Source organism: Coloeus monedula (assembly GCF_965178545.1).
Source record: "Coloeus monedula genome assembly, chromosome: 20".
Lineage (NCBI taxonomy): Eukaryota > Metazoa > Chordata > Aves > Passeriformes > Corvidae > Coloeus > Coloeus monedula.
This window is the reverse complement of record NC_138800.1, coordinates 8,458,729-8,484,261: the sequence shown is the minus strand read 5'-3', so window position 1 is coordinate 8,484,261 and position 25,533 is coordinate 8,458,729. Positions and strand designations below refer to the sequence as shown.

At 47.1% G+C, this 25,533-nt stretch overlaps 2 protein-coding genes across 5 annotated transcripts in view; both read right to left on the bottom strand.

The window, feature by feature from the left end:
* The window catches only part of CLTC (clathrin heavy chain), a 29,918-nt gene extending 28,957 nt beyond the window's left edge, over positions 1-961 (bottom strand). For both annotated transcript variants that reach the window (XM_082294835.1, XM_082294836.1), the window contains exon 1: positions 737-961. In XM_082294835.1, the coding sequence (XP_082150961.1) occupies positions 737-778 (42 nt within the window). In that variant the 5' untranslated portion in view covers positions 779-961. The remainder of the gene's footprint in view (positions 1-736) is intronic.
* A 554-nt stretch (positions 962-1,515) lies between these two features.
* DHX40 (DEAH-box helicase 40) lies at positions 1,516-15,256 on the bottom strand. 3 transcript variants are annotated; one of them, XM_082294466.1, is made up of 17 exons: positions 15,055-15,256; positions 14,310-14,455; positions 13,892-14,011; positions 12,555-12,785; positions 12,293-12,359; positions 11,715-11,846; positions 10,242-10,341; positions 9,838-9,924; positions 9,243-9,425; positions 8,481-8,561; positions 7,730-7,887; positions 6,774-6,888; positions 6,385-6,493; positions 5,972-6,066; positions 5,374-5,443; positions 4,810-5,038; positions 1,516-3,140 (listed from the first exon to the last, which is right to left on the bottom strand). In XM_082294466.1, the coding sequence occupies exons 1-17, from the start codon at positions 15,191-15,193 to the stop codon at positions 3,001-3,003; spliced, it is 2,202 nt and encodes a 733-aa protein (XP_082150592.1). In that variant the 5' UTR covers positions 15,194-15,256; the 3' UTR covers positions 1,516-3,000. The 3 variants fall into 3 exon arrangements, with proteins under 3 accessions (XP_082150592.1, XP_082150593.1, XP_082150594.1); XM_082294467.1 differs by having other exon boundaries at positions 1,516-3,137; XM_082294468.1 differs by having other exon boundaries at positions 14,337-14,455.
* Positions 15,257-25,533: the final 10,277 nt, after the last annotated feature.

The window sequence follows — 25,533 nt, the reverse complement described above, 5'->3', positions numbered from 1 at the left end:
AGGATGTGCTACCAGCGCCTCCAGGAAGTCACGTTAGAGAAATTAAAGGCCATCACTCGGAAATAAACGATTAGCATGTGGTTATGGTGCAATGAGAGCCAGAGCTGCGACTGGGAAGAGGCCAGCGGACACCAGAGCTGGCACCTGGGCACCTGCACTGCCACAGCTGCACTGCAGGGAGCCGCAGCAGCTCCCACATTTCACTGCAATACGTGCTTTTCCTTCCAGAAGATGACATTACAAGCGGGAACACCGGCAAAACGATTTAGCTTGTCTTTAGAACTACAGAGGCTTCACCACCATTCAAACAAATAAAATTAAGCAGCACACAGAGACAGCTCGGCCACCCGACCAGCTCACCCCTCGTGCCCTACAGACCCCGCGCTGAGCCGGGATTTCCCCCCGGCGCTGCCCCGGGAAGCGCAGAGGAGCCACCCGCGCCCCGCCCGCACCGCCCGGCCCGCACGGGCACCGCGCCAGCCTCGCCCACCCGGCCGGGCCACGGCCCGCGGGCCACCGGCAAGGGCGGGCTGCCCGGCCCGGCCCCTCCCGGAAGGTGCCCTTCGGGAAGCGCTCCCCGAGCCTTCGGACACCTGGAGGGCGAACACCCCTCCGAGGGCGCTCGGCCGCCCCACACGGAGGCATCGCGGGCAGGCCCGGCGCTTCTCCCCCGGCACCGTCCCCGGGAGGCTCCCCCGGCGGAGCGAGACAGCGGCCCGCCCGCCCCCGCGCCCACCTGGAGATGCTCCTGGAAGCGGATGGGCAGAATCTGGGCCATGGCGGCGGCGGGGCGCTCCGGGCCGGGCCGGGCCGGGCTCAGCGGTGCAGGCGGAGCAGGGCCGCGATGGCGGAGCGGGGCCGTGCGGAAGCTGCCCCCGCCGGCGGAAGGATACCGCCGCGGAAGGATACCCGCACCTGCCGCCGCCGGCCTCCCGCGCGGAGGGATCTGGGCGAACAGCGCCAATGGGAGCGGCGTGCGGTGATGCGCCGCCGGAAGGGACTATTTGAGGACGCATCACTCCCTCCCTCCCCTCCCCTCCCCGGCCTTTTTTTTTTTTGCCACATCATGCGACCGAGGGGCCGCGACGTCACTTCCGCCCCGCGCCCGGGCCGGCCCGCGCGGTCACGTGGGCCGGGCAGGGCGGCGGGACAAGGGGACAGCGAGGGGACAGCGAGGGGACAGCGAGGGGACAGCGGGGGGACAGCGGGGAGACACAGAGGGGACACCGAGGGGACACTGCAGGGACACCGGGGGTGCCCCTGGACCACCCCTCTTGCCCACCGCGGGGTGTCCCTGTCACCGCGCTGGGAGGGATCTCCCCCACTTGGGGCACCGAGGGGACGGGGATGGCCCTGGCACCGGGATGCCGTGGGTCCTCCACCCTCGGCCTGTCCCTGGCACCGGGATGTGATGCTTCCCCTCCCCCGGTGTCCCTGTCCCTCACCCCCCGGGGCTGCTCCCCAGGACTCTTCTCACGGCCTCCTGTTAATGAGTACAGTAAAGGAACGAAGCTCCACATTTCCTCCTGTGTTTTATTAACTCACACTTCAACTCCAGCATGTAGAAAACGGTAAAAACTGAACTCTCTTTCTGGGATGATTGCAGCATTCCAGGTGCTTTGCCCAGAGCTGTGTGTGCTGGAACACTTGGGATGGCTGAAGTCTTATTTTGCCTCTCACGGTTATTTCCCCAGATATTTTTTACTTTGTCTTAAATTCCCCATTTTCAAAACCTCTGAGAAACCCTGGAACACAGGGTGGGAGAAAAATCCCTCATTTCTTGTGGGGGGAAAAAAAAAGAAAAAGATCAGAAAGCATTAGGTTCTGCCAAGAGATTTATAGCCCCGAGGAACAGTGGGCATTCTGTGCACTCATTTCAGGCCCACTGGGTGGTACAGATGGCATTTGACTCATGAGGGGCTATGACACTGCAAATATAGATCAAATTAAACAGCAAAATTCAAAGTAGAGGATGAGTCAAGCCCAAGTGCTGCTGCTCCAAAGCAGAGCCTGAGCAGCAGCGTGAAAGAACAAAACCCTTTGCCATCCATCACAGGCAGAGGAACAATTAGCAGACCCAGCACTTTATGGGCCATAATATTGTCATATTCTAGAGAATCCTAAGGTTTTGGAGAGTTTGTGATGCTGGGCAGCGCTGGAATGCTTGAGGTGAGGCAGAGGTGGAATGGTGAAGGTTTATTCAGGCTACAGCAGCACTTGAACCAGTGCCCAGGGTGACACAGAGCACACAGCTGAGGCAGGAAAAACGACAGCAAGTTCTTCCAATTATTTGGAAATTCTTATACAAACTCCTCACTTGAGCCCTGGAGCGTTTTTTGGATTATTATGGTGATAAAACAGGATTATTTCTTTACTGAGAAGGAAACAAACTTTATGATGAGAAAGTACCATGGCTCCTTGCTTTTTTAGGTGCTTAAGGAAAACCACTTCTATTTCCTTGTGTGTTCCTGGTACAGCACAGCACAGGGCAGGAACAACACAGAATGCAGGTGGGAAATGTCCCTTTGGAGTTAATCCTGCTGGTTCCATCCTTCAAAGAGCCCTTCCTGCACATTTTCCTGAGCATGAAGTCTGTATGACCACCATCAGACAGAATAAAATGGGTAAAAAAGTTACAGATCCATTCCTTAAAAAAATAACCCCCAACTGACCTTTAAGGAAGTTTTATTTATAATGGCACTGAGACCTTTTAAAGTCAAATAAATGCCAGAGAATTGGCACCACACTTGGTATCAGGGCTTCAGCCACAGCTGCGGCCACTAAATTGTTGCCACGGACCTGCAGCAACACAATTCAGCTTGGGAAGTTCTCCCTGCTGGATGCAGCAAAGGGAAGGTTGTGTTTGTCCTCTTTGGCACTCGACCTGAGCACAAAGCAGAAGTTTCCCTGCACTCCTGTCAGTCATTTGGCATTATGCAAACATCCCCAGACCTGCACAAACTGCCTCCCCTTGCAGTGGGAGCAGAGCTGCCACCAGTGTTACCCCATTTCCTTCACTGGGCTGCTTAAACCCTGAGCTCTTTGCTGCTTCCTCTCCAGGTATCGAGCTCGGGCATCCTGGATGGATTGGTCATCATTCCTCCTCTCCATCTTCCTTGCAGAGTTGTCTGTGACTCCTTCTGGGGGCAAGAGGAGAGAAAGAAATAAACTCTTCTGTGTCAAGACCCCCACCCCCAGCATTTCAACTCCTCCTATTTGTTAAATACCAAAAAAAAAACCTCAACAGAATCTCAAGTTTTTTTCCAAGTCCCAGGCAGCCATTTGAATGACTTCCAGAGAGGACAGACTGTACCACAGCAAGAGGGAAAAAAAAATAAAAATAAAATCATGCCTTAGCTCCCATGTCAATATTTGCAGCTGGGCTCATCTCATCCCCAAATCTTGCTTTTTATTCTAGCAGAGAATATGCATCCTGCCTTCTACACACCCATTTCTTCTCTAAATTGCACATCCCAAACTCAGGGTTTAGGCAGGACAGGGACAGCACAGGGAGCAGGAAAAAACATTGGGATAAACTATCTTCAAAAAATTTCCGGAGGCAGGAGGAAGGGAGAGGAAAACATGCAGATAAGGGAGTGGGAAAAGTCAATTCTGCAGATCAGCCACCATTAGAAATGCACATTCCCCAACAGCACTGAGACCTTGGGACTGCTTCTCACAGAAGGGAAGAGAAGCAGAAAATATTTTCAGTCTAAAATAACAATAAGAAAAATAATCAAAGACTCTGAGAGCCTAAAATTTGTGTGAGTGAAGCAGCAACTGCAGCCTGGTCCTGGGGGCTGGGCACAAGATTCTGTGATAAAAAGGAAGGAGCTTTAATCAGCATCCACTGTTAGGCTATTTGTAATTATTATGTCTTGTCAGCTCTTCAGCCACCTATTTTCATGAAAGTCCCAGAAATAAAACATCTGTAAGGTCAATATTAAACTCCAATTAATTGGCAATTGCCTGATGAAGCCATGATGTAAAGGGGGACACGGAGAGCATTTCCTCAGACTTCAGATAAATTGATGAGGCTCCTCTGCATTATTTATAACCAAATCAAATTCATGTTTAAATTAGTGGATTTATACAACAATGCAGGGCAGAAAGAGATGCTGGTCTGAGCCCAAAAGTCTGCATTTTTTCCTTTGTTAAGGAAATTGAAAAGAATCTGTATTTACTGTACAATAAATGGATGTTTTGGAAGGGTCAGCTCAGGAGTAAAGAGGCCCTTTGAATACTTGGCTGCTTTAGGAACCTGCTGACAGAAGAATCCCAAGAATGTCAAGCAGCCAGATCAGTTAGCAGGCACCAGTTCTAATTAAAACTGACTATTTAAACATATGGCATTAAATTCATTGTCAGAATGAGACATTCACCAAAATGTGACACTTTTTCCTCTGTGTTTATTGCTGGGTGATGTTTTTTGATTTTTTTTTTCTTCCCTCTGCCCCATGGCTCTTAGGACTTCTCCCAGGGCAGCATTATTTGGGCATCAATGGCTAAATGTCCTTCACAAACTTAAATAGCCAGACTCAAAATGTTTATTCAACTCTGTTCAAGCTCTGCTCTAGGACACCAAAAGGGGGGAGCGTGGCAAGAAGCAGCACAGAAACACCACAATTCACACTGCTGGGAGAGAAAATAAGGATTGCAGAGCTGTGGGAAGAATAAAACAACCAGAACTCCACACATCAAATGCAAACCAACACCTTCTACCTCAGAAGGTGCCAAAATAAACACACAGGGCTCCAAAACAACAACAAAAACCACACATACACGGACAGGGACAAGCACTGTGCTTACCACACTGCCTTTTCAGCTCCTCTCTCTGCTTCCACTTGGTTATCTCCTCCTCAGTCACCTCTTCCCTGGCCACACTGCTCAGCTCGTAGGCGTCCACCTGGTGCAGCCTGGGCAGCAGGTCCTTGACCCACTCGTAGCGCACGGGGCACACGGTGCGCACGTAGATCTTGGAGGTCACGGCCACGTCGTGGAAGATGATCCACTCCAGCAGGGTCTCCTGGTTGTAGAGCTGAAAAATCAAAAGATCATCTCCCAACTGGTTTGATTTTTAGAGCCCCCACCTCCATCAGAATGGCAGTGATTGAGATGCGAGGGGGTGTTATCCTGGATTTTCAGATTGAGGCGCAACGATTTCCAACTGCCCATGAGATCCAAAGAGCCAGAGAGGTAGTGCAGCCTGTGTCACACTCACTACATAAACCATTTACCAAGTTTGAAAGAGTGAGGCTCTTCCCCACTCTCAAAATGAACACTGCAGCAAACACCAGGGAGAGTTTAGGGACCTGCCCCTTATTCCTTTTAGAGATCCCTTTGCTACTTTATCAGCAGGGTTTGGGCACTCACTGTGGATGAAGGGTGGATGTAGACTATGCTGCCATGTCCATCCATTGTGCAGAATGTCCTGGCTGCAGATCTGAAAGGTTTGTGAAAAAAGAAATTAAAAAACCAACAAAACAAATCCCACATTGCTGTGATTAGACAGTGACACAGACAGCAACACTCAACTAAACAAAGCAGCAGCAGTATAGAAAAAAATTTCAAGTATATAACTGGAAGAAAGTGCTTCCAGAATTAGACTGTAAAAAACCATTTAAGAAGTGAAATACAATATATCTAATTTACCACAGCAGCACTGCAGGTGTAACATCACAGTAACCACAGGGTGGTAACTGGAAATCTCCAAGCCCTTTAGTTGAATATCTGGAACCACTCATCAGCTGGTTCATTTCACAGACAGAAAAATTACATTCCTGGGAAGCTGCTGACATCCTTGGAATAGTGAAGAGTCAAAAGCAGAGAGCCTCCCAGGCTTCCAGCCCCTTGCAGAAACATCTCCTTCACCTGCAGTTACTACTTTGCTACTTTTACCAACATACAGCCACACTTTTATGCAATTTGCATAGCATCTTTTCCATTCAGCTCTCCAAACTTCACTCCTTACCTCCTAGCAACATTGATGAAGTATCCTGCACATAGGCATCTTCTCAGGATTTCAGTTCTGGAGCCCTCAAATGTCTCTTTAGGGAAGTCTGGCAGCTGGGAAAAGAAAAACCAACACGAATGAGGATCTTTCTTCAAGAAAAAGCAGTTATACCCCCTCCATCCCATGGATTTTAAACTGTGGGTTTCTTGCTGTATGGAAAGCATGAGGAAAGGAGAAAAACTCTCCCTCTTGCCTGTTACCACCACTGTACCTGTGAGTTACGCAAGCAAAGGTGCTCTAAAAAAATATTTAAGTGGATCAGTTTCTCCTGGAGAAAGGCAGCAGCCATCTGGCAAATGCTCAGCACCCACTACATCTCTTAAATATAAACTTACACAGCTCAAACATACCCAGAAATTCTATTTGCTCACCTGTTTCAGTTTAGTGGTTATTTCCCTCAGCTGTCTTTCCACACTGAAAGCAGATTTCACAGCTCTCCAGTGGATCCAGTATTCCTGGCACCAGGCTGAAGGAGACTTGCTGAGAACAGGAATATTTGAATTATAAAGAGGCCCTTTGTAATCTGCTTGTAAAGAAACTTGCCTCTTTTTTTTTTGTTATGGTCATACAAAGGCAACAACCTACACAGGCAGATACTTTGTTGGGTTAAATAAAAGGTGTCTTGATGGAAATTACAGACCACACCAAGGAATAAATCTGAAATTAGGAATGAGCACACGCATGTGTATCTGCAGCACATCTAAAAACTGGGAGTTATGAGCAATGCAAAACCACTTACTGTAAAGGGAACATTTTATACCTTGCTTTGCACTGTTCAAAAATATTTAAGAGGGTTGCAAAGTCATTGCATCCTCCCACTTGTGAGGCAAGTTCCTGGTGTTGAAGCTCAGCCTCCTTTTGCTTCTGAGGATCACCTGAAGAATAAGTTATATCTCACTTAAAGTCATCTTTTTTTTATCACTACCTAATATTCTGTTAGAGTGTGTTTGGCAGCCTTGGCTCTGTATTCCTGTTATTTTTAGTTTTGTCTCTCCTTCTACAGCTGCATTTACAGCTCTTCCTCCTTCCACTACTGCTGAACAAGAGCACGTAGATGCTATTCAATCTATGCTCAATCTCATCAGTCAGCACCAGGCATGAAGAATTCCAGTCTCTTAGAAAGTATTTCTCACTCACAATCAATCCAGAGGCTGACATGGAAAGGTAAAGGAATAAACAAACAGCTCACAGGGATCAAGTGAGAGGGAGACCAAGGCTGTTGAACCCACCCCATCAGAGCACCCTCTAATCTATTGAGCTCAACTTTGTCCTACTGCCACAGTAATGGAGGTCTTAAAATAAGTAAGAGCCTGGAAAAAACCAGTGGATCTGTGAGTTCAGTGGGAATTCAGAGTTAGCGAACAGAAAAGATAATCCAGAGGTGATGCCCCATTTGTTAAAAACAATCAGTCCCTGCTGTCTGCACTCAGACCAACAGTAACACATCTGCTGTGGTGCATTTGGGTTTTCTGGTGGTTTTTTTTTTTCCTTTTATTTTTGCCTTTTCCCTCCTGTAACAGAGATTTCCCCTCATGACCTCTCAGTTTACGCATACGCTGCTTTTCCAGCTCGACAGCCTCGGGACAGACACAACCCAATTCCTGCTGCTCTGAGGTCTCTGCAACAGCTGTTGTCCAATTCCTGGCACACAGAGTGCCCTGACTCCAAGACCATGGAAAGCTGTGAAAGCTTTTTTTGGGAAAAGGGGCTTCCCACCTGGACGGATGAAGACGTTTTCCACGGACAGCATGGCTGCAATGGGGAGCAGGAGATCCTCACAGTCCAGGGAAGCAGCTTTTATGACAGCACAGGACAGGTTGGGAGGAAGGGGAAACTGCACCAGGAATTCTCCCAGTCTTGTCACATGGCCTCTCCTTATCCCAGGGGAAAAAAAAAAAAAAATAGCAGATTCAGTGACAGGATGTTTAAATGTAAATTGGGTAAGAAGCACTTCCCTCTGGACTGTGAGTGCCCAGACAGGTGCTGGGGACATGGAGAAGTGTCACAAGCAGAAGAATTATCCACATTTCTCCAGCTTGCTTGTCTCTGCTCCATGGCAGGCACAGCCAGCTCTTTTTTAATTTACAAGAAGAATTCCTGGAAGCTTAGGATAAGATCTCATTTCCTGTCTTAAGCTCTTGGATGGACCTCCCAGCCAGAGCCTGAGCTCCTGAGCCACAACAGTCTGGGATGTGCCCTCAGGAACTACAGAGCTGAGGTAACTTGTCTGAGGTCACTTAGGAACTCCAGGACAATGAGGAGAACTTGATCTCTATCTCCCAATCCCCAAATTGTGCTCTATCCCTGGTTTTATAGACAGTATTATTAAACCCCAGTAAACTTCCTGGAAGTTAAATAAGGAAACACATTCTGCTCCTGAGGGGGGAATTCCTTTAGTCCACACAAAACACCAGCTTAAGCATTAGATTTGAAATTCTTGTGGTGACTACATCCCTTTGGATTTTACCTGTCAATAGCACTGCACTGGTAAAGTTCCTTCAGAGCTTCCAAAATATGTCTTTCTTCAGGGGGGTCCAAATAGGGAAATCTATGGTTTAAAAAATGAAGTAGCATTGTTAGTTTTCATACTTACTAAAATAATTTTTAAAACCTCCCAATGCAGATTTTCTGCCCAAAGTTAGATAATCATAACAATCATCTGCAGCATATGCATGTGTTACTGCATGTACAGCCTCCAGCTGAGGAATTTCTGATGACAAATCCCAGCATGGCACACACTAAACTGCATTTTCTGCAACTGTATGGTCTTAGAACTAAAAAAATCCCGCAGAGGTGAAGCTTTTTTGGGTATAAAAATCAGTATTTTAAGGATTTTAAGTATTTAAAGGAATGCTATGAACTGTGCATTTAATTTGGGAGGGATGGGAGTTTTGGCAGAGCCTCAAACTGGACTTGAGCTCAAACTGCATTTTCTGCACTTGTATGATCTTAGAACTAAAAAATCCCACAGAGATGAAGCTTTTTGGGTATAAAAATCAGTGCTTTAAAGGAACACTACAAACTATGCATTTAATTTGGGAGAGAGGGGAGTTTTGGTGGAGCCTCAAACTGGACATGAGCTCAAGCTCCAAGCTGGAATTACTCTGGGGAACAGCAGCAAAGCTGACTGAAGTGTCACAGTTGGCTGGGGATCTAATCCTGCCTCCTGCCACTCCGGGGGCCGTGCCGAGACTCCGGGACGGGGATAATCCCTCTCCAAGGAGGTCACCTGATGACATCATGCACAGAAAGGCATTTCAAGGTGAGGATCACAGATGTCAAGCTGGTCCTCCTGATCTCTGGCACGGTGTGGTCGGGCATGCACTGCTCCCAGAACTCTCTGCTGTACAGTCCGTAGCTTTTCCCCGCCGACGTCCGGCCGGCCCGGCCAGCTCGCTGCTTGGCTTCACTCCTGCCCAAAAAAAACCCCAACATCCAAACCTCTCATCCCTTCTGTGACCACCCAAAGAAGTACAGAAAGTTCTCTGTTTGGAGATGGAAGAGATATTCCTGCGTAGCAACTCAAAAATCCAGCCATGACAGAAATAAGGAAGAATTTCTGTGCATGGAAGAGTTTTTTTAAGCTTCCAGTGCAAACCCTGCTCAGAGAATGCACTTCCAATTCCTCCCTGATGTCTGTAACTTTTAGGGAATTGTATGTCCTGAACCACTTTTTACTTGGCAACAAATAAAGTGGCTTTAAATCATGGAGCTTCAAGGTTGCTGCCTAGCTTTTTATTTCTTTTTTTAAAGATCAACCAATACAGAGCATTATTGCCAGAGCAGCTCCCAGAAACAGCAAGTAAGTGACATTTGTAACTTACTTTGAGATGGGAACCACCTCCAGGATGTCCAAACCAACTCGGGGGTTATGATTCAACTGCTTCACAAAGCCACTGTCTACCACATATCTGAAAAAACAAAATCCAGAGAGGTAAAAATAAGAGGGCTCAGCAGGTAACTGCCAGATGCAGTTCATCAAAAAACCCCACATTTACCCTACTTTTTATTTAGTGGAGCCAAGATTTGATTTCAAATTGAAGTCCAAAAATATTGGCCACCTCTAAGACTATAATAATATAAAGAATTTTCTTACTACATACCTAAAAAAAAAAAAAAGAAAGCAACAGGGCAGGTACAGTAGCAGAATAAATGTGTTTTTCCAAAGCCAGACCTTTCTGAATTATTCCCTCTGTTACAGCTTTTTATGAGGGACAGAAATCAGTACCTGACTCCTTCAATGGTCAGAGATGTTGCAGCAATGTTTGTGGAGACCACACATTTTCTGATGCCTCTGGGAGCTGGCAAAAATATCCTTTTCTGTTGATCTAAAATGACAGATACTCAGTCAAACAGTCTGTTCTGTTACAGAGCTCTGGCCTCAAACCACACCTCTAACTGTGCACATTTACCCAAATGCTTAGTGAAAGTCATTTGAATAGCATTAAAAAGCAAGTCACATAAAATTCCAAAATACAGATTTGGTATTATTTTAGCATGTGCCAGAAATCAGGGAATATTTTCTTTATTGCTCACATACTCAAGAAGATTTAGAGATGGAGCAAGGGCAACTCTCCTGGATGTTTCCTAACCCAGAGCTAGGAAAAACAAACAAGATGCCTGATCTTAACAGAATCTTCAAGAAAGATTTGAAGGGCTTTAAAAATCAGAGAAAATAAATGTGGACATCAAAAAATTGAATTATCCCCCCTCATTGTTTCCAGCAAATCTTCATTTATCATGTCACAAAGCAGCATATGCAGTTCCCATTCATTCATTTGGCTTTCCAAGGAACAGAGAAGAGGTGGAAACTCAACTCTCCCCTGAAATTTTCTCCCTTTTTAGTTTTGAAAGACATAAAAATCACTTTGAGGAACATTTTCTCTTTAATACAACAGCCTCTGAAACGGTGCCACAAAATCAAAATAAAACATCACTCTCAGGTTGGAATCACCTTTCATGGAGTAACAAAGAGGCTTTGATTTCCTTTTATGCAACTTTTCATTTTGCTCTTTCTAGAAGATACAAGTTTTGCTCTTTTTGCAGATCTTTTTTGGAGGGAAATTTCTGCTTCTGCCCTGCTCTTCTGAACACTCACTCAGCCCCAGGTCACTCCAGTCCCTCTGAAAATACAGTATCTGTGTTCAGCAAAGGTCAGGGTGGCCTCTGTTTTTAACTCTTTGAGACTTAACTGTGATATTGCTGCCAAATAAAACAGTGACTCCTTCTGATAACCTTATTTTCTGTCCTGGAACACTGCACTGCTGCCATCTCCCCCTCTCACCACCAAAAACCCACTGGCAACATCTTTGCCATGTAAAATAACATAAAGTAAAATAAAATAAAATAAAATAAAAACAAAACAAAATAAAATAAAATAAAATAAAAATAAAATAAAATAAAAATAATAAATAAAATAAAATAAAATGTGAGGACGACTGGACTTTCAGTTACACAATAGCCCCTTCCTAACTGAGGATCTTGAAGTCATATGCACTGGATTTGGATTTTAACTGGAGGCTCCTGTGCAAGCAGAGAAGGCTGAAGTTTGATTTACTTTATGAAGACCACAAAAAAACCCCCACCCCAAAGTGCCACAGTATGGTAACAAAGGGGTTCATTAACACCCTTTTCCCAACCCCAGCAGCAAATTTGATGAGGATAATGTTTATGTGAATTAAGTGACCTTCTGTGCTCTCACCTGTGGACATGGAGCCATACAAAGGCAGGATGAGCAAACCTTCCACAGCCCGGTCGTGGACCTCGTACCTGTAATCGATGGATTCTGCTTTCTTGAAAAGCAAGTCACAAGCTCTTTCTATCTCATTTTGGCCTAAAAGACACACAAGAGCATTTCAGTGACTTCAGAAGCTACAACTCTGCCTTCCTGGTTTGCAACATCTTTAACAAGGTTGTTTTGTCACTGCTACAGAGTTGTCATATCATTAAAGTAAGGAATTAATGAGAGGGGGGTTTGGAGGTGATATCCAGCCTCTCCACAGGGCCTCTCACCAAGGATTTGCCTTAGAAGATGGCTGAGGGCCTGGCCCATGCACTGATGTAAGCTTTTACAGCTCAAATAATTCTCCCTCCCTGAATTAACAACAAAGTCAGCCATGTAGACAACACAGAGTCAATCTGGCTATTCCTAAAATACTCTGGAAACTATAATTTCACACCAACCTGCACCTTTCCCTTCTCACTGCTCTGGGAGAAACCAGACAGGCTTTGGAAGCTTTTTTGCTTTGCTTTGCTTGGAGTAACCAGGAAAATTCTCACCTGTGAGGAAAACCAGGATGTCGCCTTCTGGTTCATTTAAGTGCACATCCAGAGTGACCTTCACAGCCTGAAAAAAAAACAAACAAGCCAAAACCAGTTGAAATCCCACTTATTCTGTCTAGGACTCATCACACCAACTGATTCTCCCCTATTTCCTGCAGAGATGCTGAGAACACAACACAGCAGCTCATTCTTGTGCCCCCTCCCGATGAAAATCACCCCCAAACCAGAGGAAACACAGAGAAAACAAAGCAAACCAGACCTCTGTGACATAGGCAGAGCTGCCCACGTCCCTGGGGCTCAGCAGGTTGCAGAATATCTCCTTGACAGGGTAACTTCTTCCTGGAATGTGCAGCACTGAGCAGTGCCCAAAGAACTCCGAGAGCTTTTCCACCTCCAGGGTGGCTGACATCACCACCACCTTCATGTCTGTCCTCCTGCCTGCTGGCTTCTTCTGCAGGAACAGCTTCTTCAGCAAGCCAAATAAAATATCCTGGCAGAAAAACAGAAGCAACTGATGTTAGTACCCTGGTTTTGTTAGAAGTGCCTGACAAACTTGGAAGTTTGAGGATTTTATCCCACTTGAGTCGGTGAAAATCACATATTCCAGGCCTAAGCACTCTGAAGAAAACCTACATTTACCCTGGACATTTTGGTTTCTAGAGTTTAATTAATGTTTTTCCAGCTCTTCTCACAGCCTATAGACACCACCAGCGTAACTTCAACTCCTTTGTTTTTCATTTTTATACTCTCTTGGTCAAGTCATTTGTGAGAAGTTACCTCAGACCCTTTTTTCATTTCCTTTCCCAGCCTATGTCCCCTGACCGAGTGTGCACCCTGCTTTGGTTTTATTTACTGGTACAACCTCAGGAAGTTTATTTTGCTCTGTGGTGCTCTGAATTACAAATCTGCTCCTTCCATCACCTCAGCTCAGTTATTTGCCATACCCTCAGATGCCTGAGGGCAAACTGGGATTCAGAAAGCATTTTCCCTTTTCCTAGCTGGACTGGGACATTGTTTGCTGGAGCAGGAGGTTGTCTGACACACAGCACAATCTCCTGAGGTCTGAGTGACTTGAATGTCCCTTTGCTGGCCACAGAAGGGTCAGGGTGACATTTGAGAGCTTTTGGGACTCAGGTCTAGATACTTCCATGGTCCCAAAAGCCATAATCTCTTTGCACAGTCATACACACACCCTAAAAAACATTGCTTAGGGCAAGAAGGGTGTTTCAGGGGTTTTTTTTTTGTGTTTGGTTTTTTAAATATTTGTGTCTTTGTTTTTTCAATTCTAGAAAGTTTGTGTTCTGGCTCAAACTCCTGGAAATTTTGGGAAAGTATTCAACAGCCAGCAAAGTCTTAACTGCATTTAAATGCAACAACTATAAGAATTCTAACACTATTAGAGGCCACATCTTATTTTCAACTTATGTAATAAACAAAGCAGCAGTTCTGTGCTTTTAGGACAGCAAAAGGATAAAGCACATCCATGGAAAGTCAGTCAAAATCCCTGGGGATCGTGCTGAAGTGAGAGGAAGGTACAAGCAGAGCCCAGAAAAGGAGAAACAGCGACCCAAAATACAGATACAAGGTGACACTCACAGTGCTGAGGCTCCGCTCATGGGCTTCATCCAAAATGATGACACTGTACTTGCTGAGGAGAGGGTCTGTCAGGATTTGCCTCAGAAGGCACCCATCAGTCATGTACCTGATGGCAGTGTCCTGAAAGGTTTAATGAGACATTCAGCTGCTGGCCTGGGTTTTTATTCCAAATGGAACACTTCTACACCGATCACACATTTGTCCAGGACACACTTGAGATTCCAGCACAGCTGCTCATGCACCACAGCACAGGTGCTTGGCAGCGTTTCACCTGCAAGGTGCCCAAAAAACTTCCTCAGAGCAGTTACAGCACACAAACAGCTGGGACAGACACTTTCAGAGCTCTGAGACAGCCCAGAGACCCCAGCTCACCCTCACGGACCCTGCTACACCCCCAGGGCAGTCCCCAGGGCCCCACCTCGGAGGTGCAGTCATCGAAGCGGACCTGGTAGCCCACGAGAGCCCCCAGCTCACAGCCCATCTCCTCAGCCACCCTCTGTGCCACAGACACGGTGGCCACGCGCCGGGGCTGGGTCACACCGATGGCACCGTGCTTGGCCAGGCCTGTGGGAGATACAGAAAGGCTCGGGTTGGAAGGGACATTAAAGATCAGCTCATTCCACCCCCTGCCTTGGGCGCCTTCCACTAGACCAGGTTGTTCAGAGCTCCATCCAACCTGGCCTTGGACTCTTCCAGGGATGGGGCAGCCACAGCTTCTCCGGGCAACCTGTGCCAGGGTCTCACCATCCTCACAGGGAGGAATTTCTTCCCACTATCCCATCTAACCCTGCCCTCTGGCAGTGGGAAGCCATTCCCCCTTGTCCTGGCACTCCAGACCCCTCCAGGCACCGGAAGGGGCTCTAAGGTCACCCCCGGAGCCTTCTCCAGACTGAACATCCCCAGGGATTGTGGGACAAACAGGGACCCTGAGTTGTGCTGCTCACGGTCACTTTATAACACGTACCTACATAATGTACACACGGCCAGTTTGGTTTCTCTTCTATTTAAAATATTTAATCAATCCACCTCCGGTCACCACAGCCCAGCCCGAAGCTGCGTCACCCGCGAGGGGACAGGGAGACAACTACATGAGTTTATCGCTGCTTGTGTCCCACATCCGCAGCCCGCGGAGGGGGGGGGGAAAGAAGTGGGGGACTCGTTACCTGCCTCGTAGAGGTACTTGGGCAGCTGCGTGCTTTTGCCGCTGCCCGTCTCGCCGGTGACGATGAGGAAGGGCCGCTCCCTCACGGCCTCCACCAGCTCACGGCGGGAGCGGCGGATGGGCAGGGCGGGGCCGTCCATGGCGGCTCCCGGGCCTCACCTGAGGCCCCGCCCGCGCGCGCACCTGCCGGGACCCCGCGCGCGCCCCCCGGGCCCGCCCTCCGCGCGCGCCCCGCGCATGCGCGCCACGCCCCCACAGCTTCCCGCCTCCTCGTTAAGCCACGCCCCCACAGCTTCCCGCCTCCTCATTAAGCCACGCCCCCACAGCTTCCCGCCTCCTCATTAAGCCACGCCCCCGCAGCTTCCCGCCTCCTCATTAAGCCACGCCCCCACAGCTTCCCGCCTCCTCGTTAAGCCACGCCCCCACAGCTTCCCGCCTCCTCATTAAGCCACGCCCCCACAGCTTCCCGCCTCCTCATTAAGCCACGCCCCCGCAGCTTCCCGCCTCCTCATTAAGCCACGCCACACAGCTTCCCGCCTCCTCATTAAGCCACGCCCCCACAGCTTCCCGCCTCCTCATTAAGCCACGCCCCCACAGCTTCCCGCCTCCTCGTTAAGCCACGCCCACACAGCTTCTCGCCTCCTCGTTAAGCCACGCCCCCGGCCACGCCCCCCTCCCCTCAGCGCCTCGCGGCGCCTCGGAGGTACAAAGTCTTCGAGAAACTCCACAAAAATCAGAAAAATCTCAAAATTACAAAATGCGAAGGGTTGGAAGGACCTAGAAATCAATGGGCGGGGACATCTCCCACCAGGCCAGGTCGCTCAGATGTATTTCGTGGCAAAATTTGACCCTCGACTCCACACATTAATGTCTGATTGGATGATCCTGATTAGAAAGAAAACATCCTGCCACATTTTAAAATCTCTCATTGAATGGTCCTGATAAGAAAGAAAACATCCTGCCACATTTTAAAATCTAAGGGACAAGAAACAAGAATTCTATCCTAAATCAGAGTAATATCTTCTTTCCATAGGTCAGCTAAGTGTCATATTGTGTTACATTAGACCGTTACACAATACTGGACATAACGCAATTGTACACCTATAGAAAATAATAAAATATTGATAAACAAACCTGCTTCCCCAAAACCTCTTTCTCAAGAAAGAAGTTCTTTGATGTTCGATCTTTTTATACTTTCAAGCCTAATCAACAAGAAGGGAGATTTAATCTCTGAAACAGAGCAGCCAGCAAGCTCTAAGTGATGTGTTAGAAAAAACAAATTACTTGTTGTTAGAACTGTAAAAGTTTGGGGCTGGACAAGCTTCAATGATCTCAGACCTAGGGGCAGGTTAACGAAGCTTGGAAAAAAAAAAGGATGCCCTCTGGTAGTAAACACAAAGAACACAGAATTTATGGGACATCTGGCAGAACTCCCAAGATACGGGAGAAACTGATAAACCCAACCCAGCTCCAAGTGGGTTAAAGGTAATTCTGGTAATTCTGTGACCACCGAACCAAGAAACCCACTGACCCCAAAGAAGAGAAAGACTCAGCATGGCACTAATTAGCATCAGAAGCGAATCATTAACCAATAGAAGATAGACTACTAATTAACAAGAGAAATATGTAACTCGTGGCAAATGAACACTAAATCCTTTGTTTGCTAAAATGTATAAATAGTAAAAAGTTTTGATAGTTGGGGTGCCTGATCTGGGATTCTGGGTACCCAGGGATTCTGCTCGGTACCCAGGCTTGGCAAGGCTGAAACAAATAATCGATGTCTCTCTGGAGTGTGCCTTTATCGCCTTGTTGCACTCCGGGTAACAAATCTGATTTTTAAGGGCATCAATAACCCCAGAGCTCCCTGTGATGAACAAATGAAGGCGCTCCCCCAGCTCTGCAGCACCGTCTGCGAATTCGCAGCAGACCTGAAGGTGGCAAGCGCTGAACACTGAACACAAACCAGCTGCAGTCCAGCTCCCCCGTTTTCCCCAAAACACGATTTTTGTGGTGTATTTTGCCCGTACCTCAGAGTTTGTTCCCTTCACACACTGTTGTTTCACCCCCCATCAGGCTCTATCAGTGAAAAGGATCACACAGTAAATTTGGTGTCGCACCAGGAGTGAATTCAGGCCATCCACTGAGTCTGGTTATCACAAATTCCCTCAATTTTCGCCTCTGGTGCGATGGGAGAAATATTTCCCCACTGGGAATGTGCACCCTGAGGCTTGGAAGATACTCTGTCAGTGCCCAGTGTTGCCACCTTCAGCTGTGTCTAACCTACAAATAACTGCTTAGTCTGCCAACAACCGGGCATTGTAAAATCCCACAATAAGCTGGTTTGCAACAATCTGGCAAAAAACAGAGGAATGTGCCAATACATTTTTATGTTGGTACACCCCGTTATGGAGAATATCACATTTATTGCCTCACAATTTACTTGTGTCATGTTGCCACTGGTAATTTACAATTATTGGTGATCACATACACATTGGAAACTTCAAACACGCCCTCATTACACTTTTTGGTGCGTATATACCAAGAAGTATTTAATGGTTTTAATAGACACACATTTATGCACGCACACTTGCAGTTTGCATGATTTTATTTAAATCACATCCTGCTTTTGGCAGACGTAGGGCTAGGTAAGGTTTTTCAATTCTCTTTTTTTATTTTATCCTCCCAGGCTGGGAATAGCAGATTTGGTTTTAATCAACCCCTTTGCAGTCTTGAACTTTGTCCTCCTGGAATACAGTGCCATTCATTTAAGGATTTCCCTCTGTCTAATAAACATTAATGAACCACACTTTACAATTCCCCTGTGATCTTATCTCAGTTTCGCAGATGGGGAAAACAGAAACAAATTAAGGGGTCTGCACACACCACAAATCAAAGAGCTGGGGGAAGAACCCAGCAATCCTAGCACAATTCCCTGCTCCAATAACCCAGAAATGTGTTCCTACCCCTGCAGCTGCTCTGGCAGTAACTGCGTTGCACGGGGCAGCACTGTTACCTTCAGGCCATCCAGGAAGGCTGAAATTGCTCTTTTCCTGACGTTTAGCTCCCCACATAACTGCAAGTTCTGTGAGGTGATAGAAGGCTGCGGCCCCGCCAGCTTCCTCTGCTGGATTATCCCTCAGGATGTCTTTATTCCCTCTGAGCAGAGGATCTCTTTTCTTTTCTGATTAGCAGAGATCTAGCAGGATGTGGGGAATATTCCAGTCCCTACTGGTACACCGTGGGGTTTATCCATCTTCCCAGAAGAGAGGCCTGATTTCCTAGGGAATTTTCATCTCCTGGCTCTGGACAATGTGGTCCATTCCATGACGAACATGGCATCCCTCGGTGCCTGTGAAGAAAACCACATCTATTAATTACATCCAGCAAGGAAAGACAGGTAATTGCCTTGTGCCTGGAATCTCTAAGTAGGGCCACTTTCTAGAAGAACAATCCCCGAGCTGTGATTTCAGCAGAGACAGAAGAAACCAATGTTCCCTGGAAGCTGCACTCCTGTCAGCCACCCAGCAGTTTTTCTGACAGCCAGGATTTTTGTGGCACTGGCTGTGAGTCATTATTGAAGAAGTGTTATTCTTAAAACAGAGGAAGAGTGCTGGAGAAAGGAGGTGTTAGACAGGAAAAAACCCAAACCCCTTTCACACCTCCATCTGCTGTCTTACAGTGCCTTGCTACCAAACATTTACAAATTGACAAGTTTTATTGCAAATCTTGCTCCGCTTGTTAAAAATTGCTTGTTTTTGAAGACAGACTCAGACATTTAGCCTTCCTCCTCCATAATGAATTTCTTTTCCTTGTGTTTAGCTCCATGGAAAGCAACAATTCCTACGGTGCAGCCTTCTGCCAGGACAGCCAGGTTACTCCTAACTGCACTCCCCGGTTTCTGATAAAAAAAAAAGGCTGCAGGAAATACAGCACTGGCAGGAATCTGCACTGGTTTATCTTGGTTTGTTCTGCAGGTGGGCAGTGTCCGGCCAGATCCAGGCTGGGAATTGCTCTGGTGGAATAAAATATTTCTGTGCTGGAGAGGCATTTGCAGTTCTCGACTGCAGCGTTGAGAAGCTCCTCAGCCAGGTCTCACTGAGCTACGCCGGCACAAAGGGTGAGAGAACTGCCACAGCAACTACTCCTCCTCTTGTTGTTGGCCAGACAGCCCTGCCCAGCTCACACTGAGGCCGGTCCCATTCCCCTTCCCAGCTGCTCCGAGGCGCTGGAGCTGTGTCTGCACATGGCCCAGACCTGCAGTGAGTCACAGTCACACACTCAGGTCTCTGTGCCCCAGTTCTGCAAACGTTTCTGCACAAACATCATTGTGTTCAGCAGAAGAGACCTGGCATACTCACTGCAGGCCTCAACTGATATCCTTAAAAGCCCTGTTTTCTTTTTAAAGTTGGTCTAGGAAGTGATTTTGTTAATTTGCCCCCCTCAGACGTTCGCCTGCATCACCCTTTTTAAATTTAACTCTAGTGTCAGATCTGCAGCTGTTTCTGAGGCCACATCCATGAATGATTGCTGCTCCTGCCAGGTGCAAGCATGAATAAAAAAGGTCACGGGCTGGGGAGAGGATTAAGCTTTGGCTCAGCTGTTTGCATTCTCACACAGAGCACAGTCTGTCCATCCATCTGTCTGTCAGCCCTCACACACCATCCAGACAGGTGAGGAGCTGAATATTGGAAACAATTCAGTGACGCTCATACAAAGCCACTACACGGTGTCTGTGGTTTAAAAAAAGCTCCCCAGCAATCCTCCAAGCAGCCCTCGGATCAGTGAAATTATCTGTGCAGAAATATAAATGCAGAATGGCATGGGAACAGTCTCCCTGGAGACTGGGGTAGGGCAGATTGGAGAATACCTAAATCTCTAAATGGTGTCTGTGGTTTTCATGTTAAATTGGAACATTTTCATCCCACGCTTACCTAAGGAGATGAAGGAAGGCAGCTTATGGGCACTTAGCACATACACTGAGAGCAAGCAGGGAAAAAAAATCCAGGAGGCATGGAGCAGATCCATCTCCCTGGATCTCCACCTGAAGTATTTCACTGATTCAAGGCCTTTTGTACCTGCAGTAGTGAATGCTGTTGGCTATTTTAAGACCTTCTCACGCTTGCACTCCTGTTACAACCCATGGGAGGCTCCCAATCTATTTCTGTATATCAGACATCCTTCCTCTTCTGACTCCCTTATCAAATGTGCAAAACAATCAATAATTCACTTAGGCTCTACATTCCCATTAGCGTGCACCATGGCTGCGATTCAAATATATTTCTGTGACTGTAGAACAAGCAGATATCCTAAACTACCCTGGAAATGTCCTCTGACATGTGACAGCATCTCCTGCCACCCAAAGTAGTTTTATTTCTCCAGCTGTTAGATCTAGGACAAAATACTACTCTTTTGTTCTATATTAAGACCATGGAATAACAGCAGCCGACTTCCCAGCCTCTGTCCTCGTGGAGGGGAACACAGGATGAAGAATCAAACCCCAGCATGAGCTTTTCTCATGCTAAGTCATTAAGAAAAACCAGATCTCCTTGATGCTCTCCTGCATTAAGTAACAAAAAACTGGAGGTTGATGAGCTGGGGGTTGCCTTCCTCCCCTTCCCATGGTCCCCACTGTAGGTCCAGGCTCACCTGTGATTTCCTTCCACAGCCTTGTTTTGAAGGAGATGAGGTTCATGTGGCTTAATTGAGAAGAAAAAAGCAGGTTTGAAACCCTTTATCCCTAACTACCTCCCAGTAATGAACTCATCCCTTACACCCCTCTGGGTGGGCTCATTTTGGAAGAGGGAGCTGAGCTCCAGGAGATCAAGTGGCTTGACCAAGGCTCCAGGTGAGAGAAGGTGTCCAGAGTGACAAATACCCAAGTGCCACATCCCCCAAACTTGAGAGATCTGTCCAGACCAAACAAGTATTAAAACTTTTCCTTACCAGAGATGGCCTCAAGCCCCAGGGACAAACAGCCTATCAAACAGACCACAAAAACCCCCTCATATTTTGTCTGGGATTCTACAACCTCTCCCATTCCCTCTTGTCCCTGCGTTAAACCTTTCAGTATCATCAGCTCTGTGTGCCCACAACATCCAGCAAGGAGGGCAGAGCACGCGGCAGCCACACACCACGGCTTGGTAATGACTTCACTTCTTCCACCAGCTCTGGAAAAAAACAAAAACAAACCCAAATCCCTGGTCCTGCATAATTGTGGCTCTGTTATTCATGGATCTTAAATCGTACTCCTTCGTGAATTTTAATGTGCAGTCCATTCTCTTTCCACTAATCCTACATTAGGCTGGAAGCCTTTATAGACTGAACATTTGCCCTCCTTCGCTTTTCATTCTCCGCAGCAGCACCGTGGCTGCCTGTCCCCAGGCACTGCCCTAGTCTCAGCTGGGCTGGCACTGAAGTTCAACCAACATGAAAGTGTTTTCTTACTAGATCCTCCAGTTCTGTGCATCCCTGGCAAAAGCAGCAGGGCTGCTGCACAGGCAGCCTGGGAACAGCAGCTCTTTATTTTGCCCACGATCTGGCAATCTCATGGTGTGCGTATGAGTTGCGCAGCGCTGATTGAGGCAACGCCTGTCTGCGAGTTTTTAGCACCATGCTTTTATAAATCCCTTTTTCCGGCTAAAACCATCTCCACAAGCCATCAGGAAGGAGTGAAAGCCCTTCAGGAAATTCTCCTTTCCAAGGAATTCCTGATGAGTGGTACACAAGAGCAAACCACAGACGGTTCTGCACCACCACAAACTCTGAGATGCTGAACAGCCCTATTTTAAATGACACTTGGGTTAGAAACCAGACAGGACCATGAGCTACTCTCATCTCACCTTCTGCAAACTGCGGTTTGAGCCTGTTCTTTCACTACTAAATTTAATAATTTGTTCAGCTGAAGGGAGGCTTCCAAAGGGAAGATACCCAGACTCAGTCTGGATAGAGGAGTAAGCCACCATTTCCCTTGGAAACCATCCCTGAGGAATCATTCTGCCAGGTCTGCCACAAGGAGTGGAGTCTACAACAAACTGAGGCAAGATGCTCTGTTTGTGTAAATTGCTAAGACTGTCTCAAACCCAGCCCTTCCATGCATCTCACGGAACCCTTATTAGATGAGAAAGAAATATTGTACAGTTCTCAGCTCTAAAAATATGAGAACTTTGATATATAAATCCATGTTGAGGACCTTGCTGGGGCTAACTACAAATGTTCCCAGTTGCCTCTAATTCCACACCACTTGCAGAACCAGTGGTAATATTTCTTTTCCAAGATGTACAGAACATACCCAGTGTTCTAAGGATTCCAGCCCTGGGGATAGTTTGTGTGCCATCAGAGCACCAGGCAGGGGCAGGAGGAAATCGGGCTGAAAATCTGATTTGACTTAAACAACACTGACCTGATGAGAAGCACCGAGTCCGAACCAGGCCTGCAAATCCCATCTGTTTCTTATTTCTATAACGGGCGAGCTAAAACCCTAAATCCACACAGCTCTGAGCTTTGAAGCCAAATTTTGCAGCTTGAGTCCATTACTAGCAAATGATGACTGCTAGCCCAGCACGGACCTGCTCCTTAAATTAAAGGCTGGGATTTATAACTCGACATTAAATGAAGGAGACGTATTGCAGGGTGACTAACAGCTAACCTGGGAAGGCACTTGGAGACAGAAATTCATGGACTGGTGAATAAATTGCCCCACCTCTTTGCTCCCCATAAAATTATTATCACAGCACTCGTGGTTAATGGTGTTCTGAGGGTTAACTGATGTTTGAGAACCCCTTGGATGCTCCTCAGCTGTTGGCAGCTAATTAAACCCTGCACTGTCTAAGTTATTATATTAAGTTACAGTTTTTGCTGGGTTTTTTTGCAGCAATTTGATGTCAGAAAAAAATCTAATCTATAAAGCAAGCAGCTCTTTAGCTTTGTGAAAAATAAAACCGAGTGTATTCAGAAAAAAAAAGCCTCGTCTCTGTCCTTTAATTCCCAGGAACAAAGCTGGGGAAGGCTGGTCCTCGAGTGCAGATGGAATTTGGCAATTCCATTCCCATTAGTGCAGAGCAAACCCGTTAAATATATAATGGCTCGAGGACAATGTGGATTGGAAAAATAAGCTTGGAACTGTAAGGCTCCTAATTATTTTCCATCCATCTACCTTCACATTAAACCCCAGGGTTTGATGCTTCCCCGGCTGCTGGGGCAGCCATTGAGTTTTTGAAGTGATGCTCTGTTTATAGAATTGCAATTACTCAGTATCGGCCTTTGTTTGGAGAAGAATCCCTGTCCATCCTCGCTAATGGCTTCTTCTGATCTCATCCAGTGTGGAGGATTTCCTGAGCATATTAAAAACATTATTCACTCTGCCTTTTTAGTTTAGCCAAAGATTTAACGACTTCAGCATAAGAACTGTGTGTTTGAACTAGATTTGCTCCCTGACAGCTGATGCTGTGCACTCTGTTCCCTCCACATGCTCACAGGCACAAGAGGAGTGCTTGAACTGCTCAAAGTAGAGATTCTTTTGGGGCAAGAACCTGTGAGGGTGCTGAGGAAGTGTTATCCTGAAAAACTGTGGCTGCCTCACCCTTGGAAGTGCTCAAGGCCAGGTGGGATGGAGCTCTGAGCAACCTGATGTTTTTAAAGAGTGTTTAGTCTCTCACTGGAGAAATGAATGAGGACTGTAAAATACCACAGCAAAACCAGACAATTCCCCTCCAGGACACATGAGCTGGCGTGAGCAGCACTTCCAGCCACCTCGTCCTTTGGACAGGGTGAGGCTGGGGATGTAATTGCAGTTACTGTTTGCCAGAGTGGTGCATTTGCATGGTAGATTTAATTTTACTCCCTAGTACTTCATTTTTTTCTTTCCTTAACTTACAAAGAGAAAACAGCCCTGCAGGGCACGAGGGAGGGCAGGCTGGCAGTGCAGGGCATCTTCTCCCCTGCTGCAGTTCCTGGAGGGGAGGAGGTTAATTAGCAAATTGTAATCAGTGTGGGGGGAGATCAGCACCTGAACACCTTTTGGTGCCCTTGTGGGGCGATTTTGGGGGTGCACAGAGCTCATTAAACCCATTTCTTAAAACATTCAGAACACAATTTCAGTATGGACATAAAAAAAGATACCTCGCTACCCCTGTCCTATGAGTGCCGTGTTGGACACTTCTCCAGCTCTCCAGACTTTGCTTCCCCTCTCAAAAGAAAAAGGGAAATGAAAAGAAAATAGAAAATTCTCACTACTGGACTGCAGAAAAACATTTCCCCCTCATTCAATACTCATTCATTGAGCCTAAACTAGCTCACATCTATGTGTCAAGCATAGCAGAACTGTTTACAAACAAGCCACTAAAGCAGCTGTGTGACCAAAATTTCCTTCAACCATAATAATTTTCACCCTCAGACTCATCAGACACGTCTGAGACACACATAATAACTCCCACCGGTGCACACTGACAGGCTGAGTTACTGATTCTCCCTAATTCCTTTTTTCTGCCATGAAATATGGTCTCCTCTATCTAAAGCAAATTGATCTTTTCACCCAATCTATTTGACAGATCTACCATTTAGTATTCAATTACCATTTCAAGACTAAAACCAGCTTGTGATGCAGACACCAGTCCCCAGCATGAACTCCTGGTGTCTGCATCAACCCCAGGTCTCTGGAAGGCAACGAAAAACCCCTTGGAGCAGCTGCTGCCTCTGCTCTCTTTATCACAAATAAAACTAATGCGAGAACTGGGGAGATAATCGGGGAAAAAGCAAAATGTTCTGGTCAGGGCTGTGTTATGGGCATCTGGGAGGTGCATGATGGGCATGGAGGGGGATGGATCATCTCTGGAGGAACTTCCTTGGGCTCTGCAGCTAAACCGTGACCATTTAATTAAATGTTTTGAAGTAAAAGACCTTAAACTGCAAATGGAAGGAGCATCAGCAGCGGCTCAGAGGGATCTCAAATTCAGCTGGCCAGGCTGTGTTTGCAGAGATTCCCGGGATGGGTTTGCCAGGGAAGGCCAGGCTCCATCCCGTGTGTGACGATGACCCCGCTGCCCTGGGGTCCTGGGGGTGCGGCAGCCACGCGCCTGCTCCTCGGCAGGAGACAGCTCCCAGCCTCATCCTAATTAATCATCTCCTAATGACTTTGTGAACCGGGAGGGTTTCCTTAATTATACCACACATTAGACTTTAATCAAGAAATCAATTTTTCACGCCACCCCAAAGCCGCGGGTGCGGCGTCTTGGGCGGGGAGGGCCCGAGTGTCCCTCGCCCTGCACAGAGTGGAATTATAAGTGGAATTTGGGAGCGGTGCATGCCAGGGCTCATTCCCAAATCCAGCTGTAAGTGATTTAATTAAGATCCCTGCACAGCCCCGTGCCTGTGCCCTGCTCAGCCAACAGTTTTTCCATGTGTTTTTCAGCCACCTGACACAGATGCCAGGCACGGCGGGCCCTCGTGTGCTGGCTTAGCACCCGTGTGCCCGGCTGGACTCGAT

Bases quoted from the DNA above. Each gene is read 5' to 3' on its own strand.
- DHX40 (XM_082294466.1), bottom strand. From the start codon at position 15,193: ATGGACGGCCCCGCCCTGCCCATCCGCCGCTCCCGCCGTGAGCTGGTG. The intron at 12,786-13,891 runs GTGAGTGTCACC...TTTTTCTGCCAG, and splicing joins ATGAGCGGAGCCTCAGCACT to GATATTTTATTTGGCTTGCT. The intron at 3,141-4,809 runs GTAAGCACAGTG...TCTTGCCCCCAG, and splicing joins GGAGCTGAAAAGGCAGTGTG to AAGGAGTCACAGACAACTCT.